Here is an 18,271-nt window from a genome sequence, read left to right as displayed (position 1 = left end):
CTTCCTTCCCCTGGAAACATGGAGCACAGTTCCCAAATGATTTAATAAAGTCAGTGCCCTCCTAGGTACTATTTCCTAGAAAGTTGTTTACTCCACTTGCCAGAAGCCTCGCTCCCCTGAGGAAAGTGTCAAGTGGTTTTTTGTTTTGTTTTTGTTTTTGTTTTTAAACTTTCCATTGACTGGCATTCAGTCTCACAATCCTTTATCAGTGCCAGCAGTGCTGAGAACCTCCAGCTCCTGTACTTCATATGAGTCGGGGGCTGCTCTGCAATTCTGAAAAACAGGTCACTTCCCCTCTCTGGCTCCTTTCTTCAGCCTGACTCCTGTGAAGGGCTGAAGGGCTGGTTCATCTCTAACTCCTGAGAGTTGGATACCCTGTAGGTATATGGGAGGGCGTTTGCTCTTTTGCTGAGATAGAGGGGACTTCACTCTCCAGAGCTCGTACTCCACTATCGCGTGCCAGTATGAAATTCAGTCCCAAAATGGAGAGGGCACCAATTTTTGCACTGATCAAATAGCTCAATTAGTTTCTCCAGCCTGGTTCCTGAAGGGCTTCTGTGGATGAGGAAAGCTTGGAGGTGACAGCCATAACCAGTGAAGTGAAGAATGGCTGCAAACTTCCCTGCTACTGGTCATTTGTGATGCTACTGCGTTTCTGTGTGCTCACCACCTTGAATAGCTACCTGATTGTGCTGCAGCAGCACCTTCCAGCTGAGGGACACAGAGGCATTTGTACACCTTGCATAGCACCAGCTAAGTGCTCTGCAGCTGTTGCAGCATCTTCTCTTTTCGGTAGAGGTAGACAGTGAGATGTGTAAACATAAAAAGAAAAGGAGGACTTGTGGCACCTTAGAGACTAATAAATTTATTAGAGCATCAGCTTTCGTGATCTATCCGATGAAGTGAGCTATAGCTCATGAAAGCTGATGCTCTAATAAATGTTAGTCTCTAAGGTGCCACAAGTACTCCTTTTCTTTTTAGGGATACAGACTAACATGGCTACTATTCTGAAATGTGTAAATATAGTATATCTACCAGCTATGCAAGTGATGGGTGCTTTGCAGAATAAGCACCCCCACAAAGGTCCTAGCCCCCCATCTAGTGCGCACAGGAGCTGTGGTTGAGGAAGGGGGATCCCCAGGGGCTTGGGAGGAGTTAATAGCAGTGAAAGAGATATCATTGCCCTGTCATAAGGGAGTGGGTGCGTGGGAACCCCTGGCCTTGATAAGTGTGGCCTGTTTGCTATTAGTTCTATCAGCAACAGCAGAAGATGATTCGGAGACCTGCGATGACACAAACTGGGCCCGGACATGGCCAAGCCACCACTGCAACTTCCCTTCTGCAGTGGGATTTGTGCCATGAGCAGAGATGGCAGGAGTCCAGTCGGTGGGGGCAGGGCCAGTAGTAGCCAGCCTGGCTCTTGGGGTGCATTGCTGTTTGGCTGGTCCCCCCACCCCATCTAGGGTAGGGTCAGTGACTTACTGCCCCCTCTCATTTTTCCCCTGGCTTGGGGGGGACAGCTTGCTTTCCCCTTGGACTTGGCTGGTCACTTGGCTTAGAGGGGGTCCCACCTAGCTGTCCCATTTTGGACTTGGCTAGGCTTTCCATCACTTGTAAAAAGAAAAGGAGTACTTGTGGCACCTTAGAGACTAACAAATTTATTAGAGCATAAGCTTTCGTGAGCACGAAAGCTTATGCTCTAATAAATTTGTTAGTCTCTAAGGTGCCACAAGTACTCCTTTTCTTTTTGCGAATACAGACTAACACGGCTGCTACTCTGAAACCTGTCATCACTTGTAAATGATCCCCTTTGAGGGGCTGTAATACCAGTCTCCTCCCCCAGGTGACGCTGTGGGCTCCTTTTAAGGATTCTTCCACCTGACGGTCCACCGCCTCTGTGATTCCTGGGGGTGGGATCTGTAATTTCAGCCCCGTCGCCTAGGTGGCGATGTGGGAAAATCTAGCGTTGTGAGGATCATTCCTGGCGGCAGGACCCGTCCTCTTTGGTTTTCGGCAGGGGGCGGGACTTGTAGTGAATGCGCCCAATGGGGATCAGCGCCGTGGTGATTGGCGGCGACGGGACCCAATGGGCGCTGGTCCTTGGGAAGCAGGTGCCGGGCGGGGCGGAAGAGGCGTCTGGAGGGCTGGTGATGGGGCTGCTGACTATTCTGAAGAAGATGCGACAGAAGGAGCGGGAGCTGCGGCTCCTTATGCTGTATCCTTTTGCAGGAGGAGCGGATGGGCTGTACCAAGTATCGCGGGATAAAGGGGGTTTCTATCTTTTAGGTGTGGGAGCTGACGGCTGTACCAAGGAGTTGGGGGGAGGGATGATGTATCCTGTGGGTCTGGGCTGTACCAACAGTTCTTGGGGGTGTATCCTGTGGGGCTGAGTTGTACCAAGGGTTTGGGGAGAGGAAGTGTATCCTGTGGGGCTGGGCTGTACCAACAGTTCTAGGGGGGAGGAGGTATATCCTGTGGGACTGGGTTGTACCAAGGGTTTGGGGGAAGGAGGTGTATCCTGTGGGTCTGTGATCTGGGCTCTACCAAGTGCCTTGGAGGGGTGCTGTATTTTGTGGGTTGGGGATGAGGTGCACCAACTTCCCTGGGGGGCTGTATCCAGTGAATTGAGGGGTTGTACCAAGTGCTGTGAGGGGGTGATGGAAGAGGAGGGGGCTGCACTAGTCCGAAATGGGAGTTTCCTTTTTATGGGCTGATCCAGCTGATCCATCCATTTCCCCCCCGCTTGTGGCTTTCCCTGTTCTGAGCTGCCATAGAATCATAGAACATCAGGGTTGGAAGGGACCTCAGGAGGTCATCTAGTCCAACCCCCTGCTCAAAGCAGGACCAATCCCCAATTTGTGCCCCAGATTCCTAAATGGCCCCCTCAAGGATTGAACTCACAACCCTGGTTTTAGCAGGCCAATGTTCAAACCACTGAGCTATCCCATCTCCTTGACCTACCTCCCCCAGTGGCCTGGACAACGCTGGTAAAACCACCATCCTGAAGAAGTTCAATGGGGAGGATATCGACACCATCTCGCCCACACTGGGCTTCAACATCAAAACCCTGGAGCACCGGGGGTGAGCACCCAGGGGAGTGCCTAATCCATCCACAGGCCCCCAAACCCGCCCAGCCCATCCAACCCCTGGAGAGGATTGTCCCTCCAAAGTCTGATCCCCCGCCACCTGCAAGGCAGGATTATCAACCCCTCCCCACACTGTGAGCCCTCAGTCTCTGCTCAGCCCGAATTTCAAACCCCCTTAGCCATACGTGGTAGCATTGTGGAAAAGGATCTTGGGGTTTCAATGGATCACAAATTGAATATCATGGTCTAGGTTTTCTTGGTCCTGCCACAGTACAGGGGGCTGGACTTGATGACTTCTCAAGATCCTTTCCAGCTCTACATTTATGTGATTCTATAGTGCACCCTTGGAGAGCTGATTCCCCTGCCTAATAGATCTCAACAGCCCTGGTCTCCAGCTGGATTTGTCTTCTTTACTCTAAGTTCTGTACTCCCTCACCGCATTCCCCTAACAGTTCCTGCTCCCCCTTGAGCTTAACTCCCTTCAGATCAGGGGGGTGGTTTTTCTGCCCTCATAGGCTTCACTTAACCAAACCAAGATGAGGCTTTACTGACAGCTCCCCTGCCCCCCCCCCCCAGCTCAGCCCCTTGCTCACTTTCTGTTGCCCTTAAGGAATTTGGAGCCAAGAAGGTTTGGTCTCCCCAGGGCCAGACGCAGAGGGAACATCCCCTCCTTGCTCCAGGATGCCTGTTCCCCATTGCATGCTGGGATCTTGCCTGGCTGCCCCTTTACCTCCACAGTCTGTGTCTTTTTCTACTGCTCCTCAGGTTCAAGCTGAACATCTGGGATGTGGGCGGACAGACATCCCTGCGCTCCTACTGGCGCAACTACTTTGAGAGCACTGATGGTCTCATCTGGGTGGTGGACAGCGCTGACCAGCAGCGCCTGCAAGTCTGCAAGCAGGAGTTGCAGAGCCTCCTGGTGGAAGAGGTGGGAACTGCATTCCTCTGGGGGGAAGGGAGGATCTATATTTGGGAGAGGGGGGCTGTACCAATTGTCTTGGAGGGGATGAGGGGGTGTATCCTGTGGGGAAAAGTTATATGTATGGGATGGGTTATATCAAGTGTTTTGGGAGGGGGGTATATCTTTTGGGCATGGGGGAGTGGGCTATAGAAAGTATCCTTCAGGGGGCTGTATCCCGTGGGTCGGTGGCACAACTTCTGACTGAACTAGGCTGGAGGTAGCTGGGATTTGGGTTGGGGTCCCTGAGGTGCCTGGTTTGGTATTGGCCTGCTGGAGGCAGCACCTGCCTCTGCTGCAGAGAGGACCCCAGTCTCCCTGCTGCCAGGTCCCTCAGGACTGAGAAACAGCCCCCTGTCTGGGACAGAGGAGGAGGAGGTAGGCCTGGCTGCTGACTGGGTGGGAGGGTGCTTGAAGGGCTAACAGGAATGGGGGACCAAGACAACAGGATCATGCAGCTCATCCTTTGCTTCCTTCCCCACAGCGCCTGGCTGGAGCCACCTTGCTCATCTTCGCCAACAAACAGGACCTGCCAGGAGCACTGTCCTCCAATGCCATCCGTGAGGTAAGAGCCACTGGCCTGAAACAAACCAGGGATATTGACTGAGGGGAGTGGGGTCTGTTGGTTGGAGGACGGAGGTCAGGGTCTGGGAGTCGGCTTTTCTGTTCCCAGCTCTGGAAGGGGAGTGGGGTAGAAGAGTTACACCAGATGAATGGCAGCCAGGACTCCTGACTTGCCTCCAGTTTATCACTGACTCACTGTATGATCTTTCCCCTCTCCGTGCCACAGTTTTACCAGGTTGTGAGTAAGGGGCTAATCCTTCCCTCCCCAGGACGGGGACAGGAGGGTGTGCTAGTGCTGGGAGATGTGGTTTGGTTTGGTCTCGGCACACTCAGGTAACTCAGTCATCTTGTCTTCCCTTAAGGCCTTGGAACTAGACAGCATCAAAAGCCACCACTGGTGCATCCAGGCCTGCAGTGCCTTCACTGGGGAGAACCTGCTGACGGGGATCGACTGGCTCCTGGACGATATTTCCAGCCGGATCTTCACCGCAGACTGACATGCCCCAGACCTGGCCCCCTCCTTTGTGGGGGGCTCCGGGAGTAGGGGTGGGGCTGCATCTAAGCTTTGAACAGAGTTCCCAGGACCATGTGGCTATTGTTTCCATGGACCCTCCCATCATGCTTTCCTCCAACAGTCAGTCACCAGGACAGCAACTCTCCTTGGACTTGGCCTAGATCCCAGCTGCCCCCTGGATTGCTGCATGGCTTAGTGCCCCTGGCCCTGGTCTTGTGCATGTGTTTCAGGGTTTGAGCCTCTAATGCTGGCAATCAATTGGACCCAAATGATGGGGGAAGCAGAGGGACCAAGCCATTTATGGGGGGGGCGTAACTGAGGCCCCATCACTAGAGCACAAGGCCTGTTGAACTGTGTGCATGAGTGGGACTGGCAGAGAGGAATTCTTTCCCACCTCACCTCCCAAAAAAGAAAGAAAACAACTCACCTCTGTATAAAACATTCACTCACATTTTTCATCTCCTGTGCTAATAAAATCAGTGGCCTGTGTCCTGGCTGTGCCTGGAGTCCTTGACCCTGTGTGGGTTGCCTTGTGGTTTTGGTTTATTGTGCCAGCTTCCCCTGAGAGATGGACTACCCCTAGGGGTGGCTCCAGATGCCCAGCTACAGCATCTGTTTTTCACATGGGCTTAGTGATGCTGGTATATTTTTTTCCAGCCTCAGCTGAGTTGCAGGCTGGGGGAGGGAGCGGTGTCTGCAAGGATCTCCCTCACCCTCTCACTCTATCCTGAATCCCATGTGGTTTTAAGCAGAGAGAGATTCACTTTCTGTTCTTAACTGTTACTATGAGCTGTTAAACAGCCCCCTCTGTCCCAGTCAGTGGTGGCTGCATCTCAGAGCCAAGCAAGGGGTCACTGAATAAACAGCCCCTGCTCCCCACCTCAGAGGGGGCTACATCTCAGCACTGGGTGAGGGATCCCTGTAAAAACAGCTCTTGTGCCCCACACCAGAGGCAGCTGCATTTTAGTGATTGAGAAAATTAATCTCTGTCAAATACAGTTTAATAATTCACCTCTTTCCCATGCATTTAATCTCATCTTCCTCTGCAAACTCTCCACTCACCCTCAGTGTGCTGCAGCAACCTCTGGGATGGAGAAGGGATAGCAGAGCTATGAGAGGTGCTGTTTTGGCCAAGGTCCCTCAGGCAGTGGGAACCTCTGGGCTGCTGCAGACATGCCCTCTGGTCAGCTGTGTCCATACAGCAATGGCAAGACCTCAACTTTAAGGATGTACCTCAAAGCTGCCCCCCAATGTTGAACTGTGGGGGCTTGAGCATCCTGGTTGAGGTTGGAATGGGACATGAGGATGGAGGTTCCAGGGAGCATCAGGATTTCAAACCTTAGTCCCAGCTTTTTGCCCTGCTTGTAAAGTGCATCAGCATTAGAAGGGTGACACCGTTTTTCTCCCCACTTTCTATTTACCTGCCCTAGCCCTACCCTGTTACCTTCCACTTTCTATCCTATAACATTACACCCTTTATACCTTATCCTGTAACCCAGTTGTTCTCAACCTTTCCAGACAACTTTGCCCTTTTCAGGAGTCTGATTTATCTTACTTATCCCAAGTTTCACTTCACTTAAAAACTACTTGCTTACAAAATCAGACAAAAATACAAAAGTGTCCCAGCACACTGTTACTGAGAAATTGTTCACTCTCTCATTTGTACCAAATAATTCTAAATTAAATCAATTGGAATATAAATATTGTAGTTACATTTCAGTATATAGAGCAGTATAAATAAATCGTTGTATGAAATTTTTAGCTTGTACTGACTCTCCTAGTGCTTTTTGTGTAGCCTGTTGTAAAACTAGGCAAATAACTAGATGAATTGATGTACCCGCAGGAAGACTTTGGTGTATGCCCAGGGCTATGTGTACCCCTGGTTCAGAACCAGTGCTGTAACCTGCTTCCTCTACCCCAGTTCTGTCCCAATTACCCCTTTGCCCCTGCTAGTCTTCCCCTCTGTATTTCTTTCCCCATTCCAAGCTCAACTCCCCGCTTACCCTACCTGTAACAAGTGGGCACTTTCCAGAAGAGCCCTTGACTCTTCTGCTCGCCTGCAGCCTTGCACTTTACACATGCTCCCTGGGCTGGGGCGGGGAAAGGAGGTCCAGCCGCGTGTGTGTAGTGCACTTATCGGCGGGGAGGCGCCTACATCGCTTGCGCATGCGTAAGTGGCTGTTCGGCAAACCCGCTCTCCCCGGCGGCAGTCCCCGCGGCTGGCTGCCGATGTGGGGGAGGGCGGGCTCAGTATTTAAAGGGGCCGCCGCCCCAATGGGGAGAGGGTGATGGCCTGCAGGGTGAAAGATGAGTACCAGCGGCATTACACGGTCACGGAGCCGAGGAGCCACCCCAAGGGCTACACCGAGTATAAAGTGACAGCCAAGGTGAGGGGCAGCTCCTAGGACCCTCCCCAGGGGGCTGCGCGTGATCCCTTTAAGGTGAAGGGCCCTTCCTGCGGGGCAGCAGGCGCTGCTGATACCCCCATGAGAGGGGGGGGGCACCTCGCTTGGTCTCCGTGGGGCGGGACTTGTCCCTGGTACTTTTCAGGGGGAAGGACGCTGTGCGTAGCCGCTTTAAGAGGTGGGGAGCTGCGTGTGGGCCCTGTCGGGTCTCCGTTTGGGGGTGTCGAACCGTGTTGTGGTTGTGGCCCCCTTAAGACGGAAGCTTCCTGCGGGGGGGGAGCCTTGTGTCCCTGGGTCCCGGGAGACCCGCACGTGGGACGGTGTCGTGGCCAGCACCTGCCACAGCTCTCCACGCCCAAGCCCTGCCGTAAGCCCCAGGTCAAAGGCATGTCCCACATTGCCCATGTCCCAGGGACGCCCTGGGGATGTCCCAGGGGGGTGACCCCTGCCACATCCCACCCCGTGGCTGTCACATTTCCCACATCCTTGGCTTATGGCCCCGCTCTGCTGGTCCCTTCATTAGCCCCAATCCTCCCCATCTCCTCCTTATGGCTCGGAAGTTACTGACTCCTTGTCTCTTCCCTCCTTAGTTTGTTTCCAAGACGAAACCGGAGGATGTCAAGGAGGTGACTCTTTTAAACCCATCTGCTCATGCGGGGGGGGGGTGCTAAGAAAGGGTGGGAAGGAATCCATATCCATCCGTCCGTGTCCTCAAAGAGAGGGGGCAAAGAATTCTGGGGGGGTTAGCCCCCCCAGGTTAGCTAACTCCAGGTTAGCCCACATGCACGGCTGCTCTGCAGTGGTGGGCAAAGTCCCAAAATTTGAGGTCTGGTGGAGCTGAGTTTTGGGGATGGTTTTGTCTTGGGGCTTTGAGTCCTATGGCAAAGGTTGTGGGGCAGGGGCAGAGTGACCTAGGTCTGGGGGTGAAATTCAGGAGGGCTTTCGGGAACAGAAATCCGGGAGTTTGACATCAAAGTTCAGCCTGGAAGGAGCTGGGTCCATAGATTAGGACTTGGGGGTTTGAGTTGAAGGGTTGCAGTTTGGGGAATAAGGGAAGGGTCTCTGGGACTGTGGGAGCTGCAGGGTTAGTGCACATCTGTGGCTAGTTAACTGGGGCACCTGGGGGGTTTGTGTCCTTCAGATCACGGTCTGGAAACGGTACAGTGACTTCAAGAAGCTGCATGGGGACCTGTCCTACATCCACCGCAACCTCTTCCGGCGCATGGAGGAGTTCCCCGCCTTCCCCAAAGCCCAGGTCTTTGGTAAGGGGCTTCCCAAGGGGCAGGGGGCTCAGCAGCCCCTGGAGCCTGATTCATCTGGGTGACCGCAGAGCAGGGGCAGTGGCAGAGAGAGTTCCCCCCCACACACAGATGCACTCCGTTCTCCGCATTCCTCCACCCCCCCCCACAGCTCCCTCTCCCATGCCCAACTCCTCCTATCCTCTCAGCACAGCCCCCTACCCCATGTAGCTCCTGCATCCTCCCACACAGCTTCTTCCTCCCCACAGTGCTCCACAACATCCTAGAACGTCTGCCCACACACCCAGCTCTTTTCACAAAGCCCCCTTCCTCCTCTTCCCCCAACAGTCCCATCCCATCCCCCCACCAACACCCTGCAACTTCCCATAGGTCCCCACACAGACTGAGTTCCCTTACTGCCCCTCCCACATACCCAGACCCCACCCTGCCATCCACACATCCCATCTCCCCTTGCCCCAGGCCAACAGCCTGAGTCCCCAGTGCATCCCTAGAGACTGCTGGTGTGGGGCGCTTGGACCTACCCTCTAAGTCACTTCACACCCAGATCACCAAACGGGCCTCAGATAGGAATAACTCTAATTCACTAGGGACTGGAGACTGGATCAGAGCTGGTGCCCCTTAGCAGGGAAAGGTCCCATAGCCCATTCCCTGAACCAACCAGTCCCCTGCCCTGGGGACAGACTGGAGCTGGTGTCCCCAAAGGGGAGAGGTCATGCCAGGGCATGCTGCAGAGGGGCTCACACCAAATTCCCAGAACAGAGGCACACAGTGGATCATACCATGTGAAGTGAATTGAGGTGGGATGCCCACCAGAGAGTGGCAGGGGTGAGCAGGCTGGAATGTACCACAGGGCTAGAGGAAGAGTGGATGGTCTGTCTGGGGAGGGGGTTGTGCTGCAGGACCTATGCTAATAGGAGCACTATCCTGCAGGCCGCTTTGAGCCCGAGGTGATCGAGGAGCGCAGGAAAGCAGCTGAGGCCATGCTGAGGTTCACGGTGCATATTCCTGCGCTGAACAACAGCCCCCAGCTCAAGGAGTTCTTCAGGGTATGTGGGGTGGGGTAGGGCTGGGCTGAGGGACCCCCGGGGTGGTCAGAGTCCATTGCTGTTGCATCAAGCTGCTCCCACGCATGGCAGTACCAACAGCTCACCCAGTTGCTCTACACCTCCCATGAAAAGCTTGGGCTGAGGAGATTCTCCCCATCCCAGTGTACAGCAGAGACTTGTCTGAAAGATGATAGTCAGGACTGAGGGGGTCTAGGACACTGGTTCTCAAACTTTTGTACTGGGGACCCCTTTCATATAGCAAGCCTCTGAGTGCGACCCCCCCCATATAAATTAAAAACACACTTTTATTTATTTAACACCATTATAAATGCTGGAAGCAAATCTGGGTTTGAGGTGGAGGCTGAGAGCTTTTGACCCCCCCCCCCATGTAATAACCTTGTGACCCCCTGAGGGGTCCTGACCCCCAGTTTGAGAACCCCAGGGCTAGCAGGTTAGAACAGTGGGAGCTGGGAGTTGGGATTCCTGGGTTCTATTCCCAGCTCTGGGAGGGATATGGGATCTGATGGGTTACGGGGTGGGGCTGGTATCTGGGCGCCTGGGTTCCCTTCCCAGTTCTGCCACTGACCTGCTATGTGGTTCTGGGCAGGTCACTTCCCCCATTTGTGCCCATCTTCTCCACTGTGCATGTCAAAATGTCCTGGGAAGCATCATTGCGCTGCTCCACTGGCAGCAGACAGGGCTAATACCCCATCCCTGCCCCCATGGCCAGACTAGCACTCTAGTCCCCAGCTGCCCCTTTACCATGCTGCTTCCTTCCTCCAGGGAGGAGAGGTAAAGAGGCCCCTGGAGGCCTGTGACCTACGCATCCTGCCACCCCCTCTGATCCCAGTGCCACAGGAGGGCACAGATGCGGGGGATGATGCTCGGAGATCTGTGGCAGAGCTGGGACTGCAAAGCATGGAGCCTGAGGGGGAGCCAGAGCCACACCGAAGGGAGCAGGCGGAACCACAGAGCCCAGTACCCCGGGGAGCTGTGGGGGTATCAGGGGAGGAGCATAACAGGAGAGACGAAGGAGAGGAGATGGGTACGAGATTCTTGCTATTGGTTTTGTGGGTTACAGTCAGGACTCCTGGGTTCAATCCCCAGCTTTGGGAGTGGGGGAGTCTGACCGAGTGACAAGAGGTGGGTTTTCTGGGTTCAGTTCCAGGCCCTGCCACAGATTCCTGGTGTGACCTTGGACAAACTGCTTCCCCTGTCTGCTGCTCTTCCTCAATTTGCAAAATGGGGATAGTTATACTGACCAGCCTCTCAGCAGGGCTGCGAAGGGTTAATTAATTGCTATGGGCAAAGTTCTTGACTTCCACAGCGGAAAGGCACAACAGAGGGGCAAAAATATTATTGTGCCATTAAATGTTGTTGCTGATCTGTGACGTTCCCATTTAAACCTGACCCTGGCTAACCAAATAGACCAACCTTGTGCTTACGGCAGGGGGAGCAGGAAGGGAAACTTGCCAGCTGTGTTTCAAAGTAGAGATTTAAGCAACTCTTATTTATATTGTGGGAGCATGAAGGGACCCCAATATGGGGTGCACCTTAGCAGGAGTATTAAGGTTGGTCCTGGAGGATCCCTCCATATTAGAGCCTCATTATGATGCGCGCACATTCTCGCCAGTATTGCGGTGGCACCTACAGGCTCCAGCTGAGCTCAGGGCTCCTTGTGTTACATGGTCCCAGCCCAGAAGAGCCACACTCTAAATAGACGAAGAGTGGGAAACAGAGGCACAGAGAGGTGAAGGGACTTGTCGAAGGTCACCCAGCAGGTTGGTGGCAGAGCTGGGACTAGATCCCAGGAGTCCTGAGGCCCAGCCTTGTTCCCTAGCTATTGGCCCATGCTGCATCTCGGTATATGTGAAACTGACCAGCCCAGTGATCTGCTGTCTCAAGTGCAATCGCTAAGAGCCACTCCCTAGTAGGGAAGATGCGATTGGGAATTAGGTTCCCCAACTCCCAGAGAATTTTGGCATTTAACAAATCCCAGCCTTGATCTCCGTGAAGGACTTTGCCCTTGCCAAGGGTTTGGCTTCCAAAGGCATTGACTATCCATGGCTCTGATTGGGGCAGCAGGTGCTTCAGAATCCTAGGCCGCCTCTTCTCTGCGGGCCGGGGAGCAGAATTAGGGGACAATGCACCATGAGCACATGACATTCAGCTGATTCACGGGGGGGATGGGGGATGATGTATCATGTGGTTTGTAGGTTGGGGAGTGAGGGAGTATTCTACCGCTACAGCAGTCAAGTCAGGAGCAGGGAACAAAGAGCTGTAGTCACAGCCCAGCACCAGGGAGGGACTGGAAAAGACGCAGCTCAGGGGCCTGAGCCTGTAATGAAAGGCATCACTTTCAGCATTCGCCAGTGAAGATTGTTGGATCCCAGGCTCTATCCTGCCTCGGGCAGAGGCTCTTCAGCTGGCCCAGCCTAGACGCACTTAGCAGCACTATTCATGTGATGGTGGTACCTAGAGGCTCCATTATGGTGGAATACAGTAGAGTACAGAACACAGAGGACCTGACCAAGATTGGGACCCCACTATGAGGTACACCGTTCTAGTAGAATAGCATCTAGAGACCCCAGCTGTGATCTGGGCCCCATTATGGGTGTTCATTATTAGTAATATTATGGTAACATGTACAGGGCCCGTCCAATATAGCGGCCTTATGATTAGTAGTAGTATGGTCACAGCCAGAGCCCCAGCTGAGATCAGGGCCTCATTGTGTTGTCTATTAGTAGCATTACAGTAGCACCTAGAAACCAGCTGAGATTTGCACCCCATTATAGCATGCACATTATTAGTCGTAATATCGTAGCGCCCACAGGCCCCATTATGGTGTGTGCTTTATTATTAATCATACAGTAGCATCTAGAGGCCCCAGCCAAGCCTGTGGTCTCATTGTGGTGGGTGCATTAGTAGTAGTATTACAGTAACACCTACAAACCCATCGAGACCGTCCCTGCCTCAAAGAGCTCACAGCCAAACGGTGATTCTTCTGGTTGTACAGATGGGGAAACTGAGGCCTTGAGCACCAGACCCTCAGCTGATGGTGGGGCTGCTCCCTGGGCAGGTTGGCAGGCTGGCTTCTCAGGGTGGGGTTCAATTCAGACACCCACACTTTCTCCTGTGCTTCTTGCCTGGCTCTCAGGGGACCCTGCACTGGCTGCTAAATCAGAAGAGGATCTGGACCTGCTCTTTGCCTCGGTGGGGGAAGAGGAGAAAGAGAGCAGGTCGCCTCTCCGCTGCCCCCTGTCTGACCAGGACCTGGCCCTCTTTGACCCCTTCATCAAGGAAGGTAGGAGGGGGTTAGATGGGTCTGGGTCATCTCTAGGGGATGCCAGCTCTGATCCAGGCCCAGGATGGGGGCATTGGCTGGCTCAGGGGAGTGGGACATGGAGGCTTTCTCCTCTGGGAGCTGGGTGGGCTCAGGCCATTTGGAGGATGCGGAGGTGGGAAGCTTGCCTGTTAATCCCCATAGTGGGAGGGGGAGAAATGGAGGGTTTCAGTCTCATGAAGCAGGCAGGGGGTCCCTGCTGCCTTTTAACATGCCTCCCTCATACACGCACTTTGTGCTTTCAGAGCAATGCTCAGCCAGCCTTTCCCAGGGGGCCACGTTGGCCATGGGATCAGAGCTGCTCCCCGGCCAGGACATTGAGCTGGCGGCTGATGCCCTGTGGGATCTGCAGATCTCTCAGCCTGCAGAGCAGGAGACAATACAGGAACTGGACCCCGGAGGGTACCTGGCAGTGGCCACTGAGGAGATCACGCTGGCCTTGAAGCGAGAAGCAGCCAAAGACTACGCAGGGGCTCTCTGTGGCTACCGCAATGGGGTGGACATCCTGCTGAAGGGGGTGCAAGGTACTTGGAGGGATGGGGGAACCATTTGGTCTGACCTCATTGATTAAACCAGTACCCTCCATAGCATAGAGGGGAAAGTGACATCCCCCACAAGTTATGGCATGGAGTCTGGAGCACAGACAGAGCAAAATGCAGGAGTCCTGGCCCCCAGCCCCTTGCTTTAACCACTGGACTCCACTCCCCTCCCAGAGCCTGGCATCAAACCCAGGAGTCCTGACTCCCAGCTCCCTCCCCTACTCTCCCAGATGCGTCTGTGTGTCACAGCAGCTATTAGCCCCCTGCCCATTAGTGTCTGCATTTGGAACCCTCCCTCCCATCAGCAGTGTCGCACCTCCATCGATTTCCGCCCCCACAGAGCAGAGTCACAGGCCTTGATTCCATCAGGCTGTGCTTGGTCCCCTCTTCTATTGGGGGCGGGGGGGATCCTAAATCGCCCCAAGCAGGGACTTGGGGCAGCTCTCACAAGCTGAGATGGAATAACCCTGCCCACGTCACAGCAGAAAACCAACAGCCAACCCGCTCACCCACAGGGACATGAGGGGATGAAAGTCGATCCAGGGATTGGCCTGGGCCCGTGCTGTTGTTACTGGGGCATTGCACCCTTCATGGCATAGGTAGGCCAAGCTGTATAGCCAGAGGCCCTGCCCCATTACTGGCCAGCCCCTCATTTGCCCCAGCTGTGTCCAGCCCCCTGCCCAGACAGGGTCTTTGACCCTTACCACCTTTCACACCCAGCCAGCCCCTCCACCCCCAGCTGGACCCCTCACCACCCAATCCTCCATTCCAACTTAAGAAGTTGGATAACACACGGAGCTTGGCCTGCCTGAGCAACAAAGTATGTGGCCCTCTGGTGAGCTGCTACCTGTGATATGTGCAGGCAGCAGCAGAGGGCACCAGTGAGCCTCTGTCCGCAGCACCAAGCGAACCGATTTCTAGTGGAAATCGGGGTTTGCTCCTTGTCCCCAGATCTGCAGGGTGCTGGCACCTTGACCATTCCCGGAGATTCTGGAAGTGATCGGATGCAGTTTTCATAAGTTCCCACATTCCAGCCAGACAAATGGAAAGGCCCTGGAGTTCAGCATGGGCCTCCCTTCTCTTGACCAGTAACCATGAGTGAGGCTGCACCTGGCCACCCCAGTCCTGGAGCGGGACCCTGGTATGCTAGGTGCTGCACAAACATGGAACAGGCTGTCCCTGCCCCGAAGAGCTCCCAGCTATGGCTGGGTATTGCCAATGAGCCAGCCACCCTCAGCCTGCTGTCAGGAGGGAGGAAGAGCCACCCACCATTAAGGTTACCCAGGGTATGAGATTGATCCTATGTCCCTTTGCCAGGGCTGCTCCTTCTTCTCGGTCTTAAGCACAGATTTTTCTGTGGCTTTTTGACCATCTTTGCCCTTCCCTGATTCTTGGGGGGCCTTTTATTTCCCTGGGAGGGTTGCAAATTAACTTGGGCTACCTAACAGCAGTGTGGATCCTCCCACATTTAGTCTGGGCTGGGGTGGCCAAACAGGCCAGCGTAAAGAACAAATCCACAGCTGCTTTCTCAAGATGTCAGCGAGATTGGAAGTGTGGATCTTGGTCCTAAAATCCCTGGTCCAGAGCCCAGATTATGCACCAGTCCATTGGGACCAGCTGGCAGCATGCCAAGACATTTGTTTCCTGCAGAGTTAACTCTGGGATTGCATGTAAATTGTTAGCCTTGTCTCATCTGATGTGTCTGCCCCACTCTTGGGAGGTGCTAAGATTTCAGGGTGCGGGGCATCCTATAGTTCTTATTGCCACAGTGAGCTGAGTGGCTCTCATCCTTTTCTAGTGAATTGGGGGAGAACCTGTCTGTCCTTTGCAGGCACATGGATAGGGAGGAATTGGGGGAAGGCACTGAAGGATTAGCTGCCCTTGAGCAGCACTAGCTTGCAGTCATCTGCACTGTTGTCATGCTAGCAGCTGGTGAGATTCACTCCCTTGAGTTTTAGCCTAAACCCCCTCAAGGGCTGGCCAGCCTGAGTTTAAACCACCTCCACACTTGCATTAATTCTGCAGCTGAAGACAAGCCCTCAGTGTCATACATTTCACTGCAGGGAGGAGTGGGCTAGCACCATAGCTCAGTGCAGGGAGCCAGCTCGTTGCTTACAGTCATGGGCACATCTGTGCGTTTCCCCTCTCCCTGCCCAGGAGACCCCGATCCTGCCCGCCGGGAAGCGGTGAAAAAGAAGACAGCTGAGTATCTACATCGGGCTGAAGAGCTGGTCCAGCTGCATCTGACCCATCTCCAGCCATGAGCCAGGATCTAAGTCCCCTCCCTGCCACCAGGATATGGGGCTGAGCTGAGATCTGAACCCCAAACTGCCTTTCCAAAGGGATCTAGGGCCAACGTATTCTCATACTGGTGACTTAGCTACAGCCCTTCCCTCATGTCCCTGCCAGGCTCAGAAGCAGGACTACAGGTCCCGGCTAGAAATACACCACTCACACAGCCTCCATGGTTTGCTTTAACACAGGGCTGTATGGTGAAGGGTGGAAATGTGTCTCTGCACTACTAAAGATGTTTGTGTCTACAGCACTTCTCCAGACAGTGGGTGATTCTTCTGCCCCCCTTGGCTTGTGCTTTGAATAGTCATCGGGCAGGAAGCTCCAGCTCTTTGCAAAGATGAACAAGCCCTGGAGCCCCCACAACCACGGAGGGAGAGGTCAGTACCCCCACTTTGCAGAAATTGAGGCACAGAGACATGACTTGCCCAAAGTCATATAGGAAACTGGTGGCAAAGTTAGGAATAGAATCCAGCAGTCCCTCTTGTTCTAGTTTTCTAGACCTCACTCCCATCCCAGAGCACAGAATAGAAGACAGGGGTCCTGACTCCCAGTTCCCCCTCTCCTCTCAGAGCTGGGCATAGACCACAGGAGTCCTGGGACTTGAACATAGAAATGTAATGGTCAAAGGACTTGGCTTCTCCCACATGAGCTGAGTAAGGCTCTTCCCTCAGACAGCAGCAGGTCTTTTTATCCTCGGTGTTGCAGCCACTAGTGGGTGACAAGGCCAACATGCTAAAGGGATGGAGGAACCTATAGCAGGAAGGGAGGAGAGGAGAATGGAATACAGAAGAACTCCTGTGGCCCTGCTTTCCTGCTGCACGTGGGCATGACTTGCACCGCCTGTACTCCCTCATTTACTTAGCTGCATGGGGTGACTGGTGTGAAAGCCTGAAGTGGGACTGCTGCTGACTCATTCTCACAGCAGCACTGGAGCCCAAAGGGGTCTATTGGCAGAGCCCAGCATGTGGCCAGGGCTCTGTCCTTAGCAGGGGGCCCTGCATCAGTCCTGTGGGGCTGGGACCCTCTCATATTCCCCCTGAAAGCAGGATCAGGATTTAACCCTCAAGCTTTCCCCTAGAGGCACAATCGGTCAGGGCAGTGATTGCAAGAGACCTTGCAATAACAACAACCCAGCATCTATAACCACAAGGCTTGCAGGCCATTCTGTAGCAGGCTTCTGCCAATAACAAACCGAAGTGGACATGAGGTTGCTTGGGTAACGGGGACTAGCGGAGAAGAGCTCATGCTGGGTAGCTTGTGTCAGCCAAGCGCATTGGATACATCAGGGGTTCTTTGCCCTCCATTTTCCTCACAGCTCCCTGGGCACCGCTCTCTCAAAGGTGCCAGGGCTGCAAGGCACCTCCCTGCCACCTGCCCTTCGCCTGAGGGGGTCTTGTCTGTGCCTGCTGTGGAGCAGCCCCCACCTCTGGCAACACAAGGCCAGCCTCCCCTTCTCTAGAGCTCAGCCCCAGGCACACACTGACCCCCAGCTCCTCCACCTATCGCCCTGGAGCACCCAGCCCCTGACCCACTGGGTGCACTCAGCTTTGCCATGCCCGCAGGAGCAGCACACGCAGCAACTTCCAAGAGTCGGCTCCAGCTCCCTGCTCTGCGGAACATCCAGCACTTAGCCAGTCAGAGTGAAAACAAACCACCTTTATTAGCAGAGGAGAGACTCAAATGAGGGACAGGAAGAATATTGGAAACCATCTCAGTTACACAAAAAACAAAATAATCACATGCCTAGACTTACTTAACTCACAAGACATTGCCCCGTCTCCTGCAGGATGGCTTACCCCAAGTCCCTTTCCCAGCCTTTTCAGCCAGCATGGCTGAGATCCCCCTTTCATAAGCTCAAGCCCCCTGGCAGTCTGTCTTTGCAGATTGTGGGATGCCAGGGCTTCTTGCTGCACCCCCAGAAATACCAGACTAAACCTTTTAGCTTTGCCTGAAAACAGGGTCCTTCCTCCACCCCCCATTTCCCTCTTCCTGTTAACTTCCTTCTGAAGACTCCAGGAGCTCTTCATTGGACTCAGTGCACTGGCAGACTTCGCCTGGGGGGCACACAATGGCCCAACCAGGGAAGATAGGTGTCTCCCACACAGCTTTGAGTGCCTTGCCTTTAACTACAAGGCCTAGAGAACACAATTTTCAGCATAGCCACAACTCATGTTTTCCATACATCCAGCTCACAATTATTTTGGCGATCAGTGTGACGCAGGCTTCTAGTAGAGACTTTGCATGACCTTTCTGGTGAACTCT

General features: G+C 54.0%; 2 protein-coding genes across 4 annotated transcripts; both read left to right on the top strand.

Moving 5' to 3' along the window:
• Window positions 1-1,991: 1,991 nt before the first annotated feature.
• ARL2 (ADP ribosylation factor like GTPase 2) lies at window positions 1,992-5,628 on the top strand. Its single transcript, XM_038409806.2, has 5 exons — window positions 1,992-2,215; window positions 2,971-3,081; window positions 3,852-4,014; window positions 4,529-4,609; window positions 4,971-5,628. The coding sequence occupies exons 1-5, from the start codon at window positions 2,037-2,039 to the stop codon at window positions 5,103-5,105; spliced, it is 669 nt and encodes a 222-aa protein (XP_038265734.2). The 5' UTR covers window positions 1,992-2,036; the 3' UTR covers window positions 5,106-5,628.
• Window positions 5,629-7,159: 1,531 nt separating this feature from the next.
• On the top strand, window positions 7,160-18,226 carry SNX15 (sorting nexin 15). Of its 3 annotated transcripts, none has more exons than XM_038410528.2 (8): window positions 7,160-7,509; window positions 8,118-8,153; window positions 8,669-8,789; window positions 9,717-9,832; window positions 10,616-10,877; window positions 12,990-13,136; window positions 13,421-13,699; window positions 15,872-18,226. In XM_038410528.2, exons 1-8 carry the CDS (start codon window positions 7,411-7,413, stop codon window positions 15,976-15,978), a joined length of 1,167 nt encoding a protein of 388 aa, XP_038266456.1. In that variant the 5' UTR covers window positions 7,160-7,410; the 3' UTR covers window positions 15,979-18,226. The 3 variants fall into 3 exon arrangements, with proteins under 3 accessions (XP_038266456.1, XP_043374743.1, XP_043374744.1); XM_043518808.1 differs by having other exon boundaries at window positions 7,302-7,509; window positions 10,616-10,874; window positions 12,987-13,136; window positions 15,872-16,256; XM_043518809.1 differs by lacking the exon at window positions 7,160-7,509 and adding an exon at window positions 7,552-7,705 and having other exon boundaries at window positions 10,616-10,874; window positions 12,987-13,136; window positions 15,872-16,256.
• Window positions 18,227-18,271: the final 45 nt, after the last annotated feature.

Source organism: Dermochelys coriacea, chromosome 7 (genome assembly GCF_009764565.3).
Source record: "Dermochelys coriacea isolate rDerCor1 chromosome 7, rDerCor1.pri.v4, whole genome shotgun sequence".
NCBI lineage: Eukaryota > Metazoa > Chordata > Testudines > Dermochelyidae > Dermochelys > Dermochelys coriacea.
This window is presented reverse-complemented; position numbering and strand designations above follow the sequence as displayed.